The sequence below is a fragment of the Cebus imitator genome, unplaced genomic scaffold (assembly GCF_001604975.1).
Source record: "Cebus imitator isolate Cc_AM_T3 unplaced genomic scaffold, Cebus_imitator-1.0 Scaffold28, whole genome shotgun sequence".
In the NCBI taxonomy this organism is placed as follows: Eukaryota; Metazoa; Chordata; class Mammalia; order Primates; family Cebidae; genus Cebus; species Cebus imitator.
Window position 1 is genome coordinate 6,296,696 of NW_016107343.1, and position 2,717 is coordinate 6,299,412.

General features: G+C 47.7%; 1 protein-coding gene across 1 annotated transcript in view; it reads right to left on the minus strand.

The window, feature by feature from the left end:
- IFT46 (intraflagellar transport 46) overlaps positions 1–2,717 on the minus strand; it is a 26,979-nt gene that overhangs the window by 5,488 nt on the left and 18,774 nt on the right. The window contains 2 exon segments of the mRNA XM_017523441.1: positions 1,083–1,149; positions 1,817–1,981. Of these exon segments, the coding sequence (XP_017378930.1) occupies positions 1,083–1,149; positions 1,817–1,981 (232 nt within the window).

Sequence of the window (2,717 nt, forward strand, 5' to 3'; positions counted from 1 at the left end):
AAAAAAAGGACAGGGCCGGGCAAAGTGGCTCATACCTGTAATCCCAGCACTTTGGGAGGCCAAGGCAGGTGGATTACCTGAGGCCAGGAGTTCAAGACCAGTGTGACCAACATGTAGAAACCCCGTCTCTACCAAAACTACAAAATTAGCTGGGCATGCTGGCACATGCTTGTAATCCCAGCTACTCAGGAGGCTGTGGCAGGAGAATCGCTTGAACCCAGGAGGTGAAAGTTGTGTGAGCCGAGATCGCGCACTGCACTCCAGCCTGGGCAACAAGAGTGAAACTCTGTCTTTAAAAAAAAAAAAAAGACAGAAATCTAATTTAATTTTTTTCAAATAATCAATTGTTTCATTATACCCTCATTCTATCACCATTTTAAAAAAGTATCTTTCTTACATACCAAATTACCACATATACATGGGTTTCATGTGATACCATTAAAAAGTTAATGAAATCCCAGCACTTTGGGAGGCCAAGATAGGTGGATCACTTAAGGTCAGGAGTTCAAGACCAGCCTGGCCAACATGGTGAAACCCTGTCTCTACTAAAAATACAAAAATTAGCTGGGCAAGGTGGCAGGTGCCTGCAATCCCAGTTACTCAAGAGGCTGAGGCAGGAGAATCACTTGAATCAGGAGGAATTGCAGGGAGCTGAGATCATGCCACTGCACTCCAGCCTGGGTGACAGAGCGAGACTTGCTGCAAAAAAAAGATCACTGGGCGCTATGGCTCATGCCTGTAATCTCAGCACTTTGGGAGCCTGAGGCAGGAGGACTGCTTGAGCCCAGGAGTTTGAGAACAGCCTGGGCAATAAACCAAACCTTGTCTCTAGAAAAAATTTAAAAATTGGCTGAGTGTGGCAGTGCATGCCTGTGGTCCCAGGTGGGAGGACTGCTTGAGTCCGGGAGGTAGAGGCTGCAGTGAGCCATGACATCATGCCACTGCACTGCAGCCTGGGAAGAGCGAGACCCTGTCTCAAAAAAAAAAAAGGTTACCAATAATGATGCAGGAAGAGAAAAAACACTGGGCCCTAGAGCGAACACCATCCTTTCTTACCTTACCTCCTACTACCTTCCACTCACCTTGCCCAAAAGCTCTTCAAACTCCGGGGACCATTCCTGCATCAGCGTGTCAATGTCGGGCATGGGCCTAAAAGCATAGAAGTAAACATGAACAAGAAACATCAACTGATAACATCCGCAACCTCTAGATCAGGATATTCTAGGATGAAGGAGAGGTTTCTGGCCCATTAGGAAGGCTTCAGGAGAACCTAGACTGGGCATACCAAAGTTGCCCAGGGCCTGGGGTTTAGAGGAGCTAGCTAAGTAATACCAGAGAAATTACAATCTTTGGGCCGGGTGCGGTGGCTCAAGCCTGTAATCCCAGCACTTTGGGAGGCCGAGGCGGGTGGATCACGAGGTCAAGAGATCGAGACCGTCCTGGTCAACACGGTGAAACCCCGTCTCTACTAAAAATACAAAAAATTAGCTGGGCATGGTGGTGCGTGCCTGTAATCCCAGCTACTCAGGAGGCTGAGGCAGGAGAATTGCCTGAACCCAGGAGGCGGAGGTTGCGGTGAGCCGAGATTGCGTCATTGCACTCCAGCCTGGATAACATGAGTGAAACTCCATCTCAAAAAAAAAAAAAGAAATTACAATCTTTATGTCTAAAATCTCAGCCAGTAGTTGCCAGGATCCACAGGACCTCGCGTTGATCAAATATGTTCCCAGCCTCTGGGCCTCTTCTCAGAAGCAATAGTTCACAGGTGGTGAAAGTTACTATGGGTTACTGTTGTAAAGAATGTGGTATTTCTTACCTAGTGTAGTGCACAGTCGCAGGGGGCTTAGAACGGTGTAACTCAGAGATGCTCTCAATCCACATGTCAATGGCTTTGGGATTCTTTTCTGCATCTTCCAGGCTCTTTACTTTCATATGTTGCTTGGAAAGTAAAGAGAAAGCCTGGCTGACGGCACTGAAGTAGCTCTCTCGTCTTTACAGTGTCTCATTATAGCTGCTGTTGTTTCATATTCAAGGTTGCTGATGATAGCAGCTGCCACATGAAACAGCAGCCAAATGAAAGGGATAGGAAACCCTGATAAAATCTGCTGAAGCCAGGCCAGGCATGGGGGCTCACACTTGTAATCCTAGCACCCTGTCTGAGATAGGGGGATCACTTGAGGCTAGGAGTTGAAGGCCAGCCTGGACAACATAGTGAGACCTTATCTGTACTAAAAACAAAAAAATTAGCCAGGCATGGTGGTGTGTGCCTGTAGTCTCAGCTACTTGAGAGGCTGAATGGGAGGATTGCTTGAGCCTGGGCATGTGAGGTTGCAGTGAACTAAGACTGTGCCACTGCACTCCAGCCTGGGCAACAGGGCAAGATTCTATCTCAAAAAACAAACAAACAAACAAAAAAAACCAAAGCCAAGTGCAGTGGCTCACACCTGCAATCCTAGCACTTTGGGAGACTCAGGGAGGAGGATCACTTGAGGTCGGCCTAGGCAACATAGGGAGACCCGTCTCTATAGAATAAAAATTTTTTAAAAAGCCAGGCGCGGTGGCTCAAGCCTGTAATCCCAGCACTTTGGGAGGCCGAGGCAGGTGGATCATGAGGTCAAGAGATCGAGACCATCCTGGTCAACACGGTGAAACCCCGTCTCTACTAAAAAATACAAAAAATTAGCTGGGCATGGTGGTGCGTGCCTGTAATCCCAGCT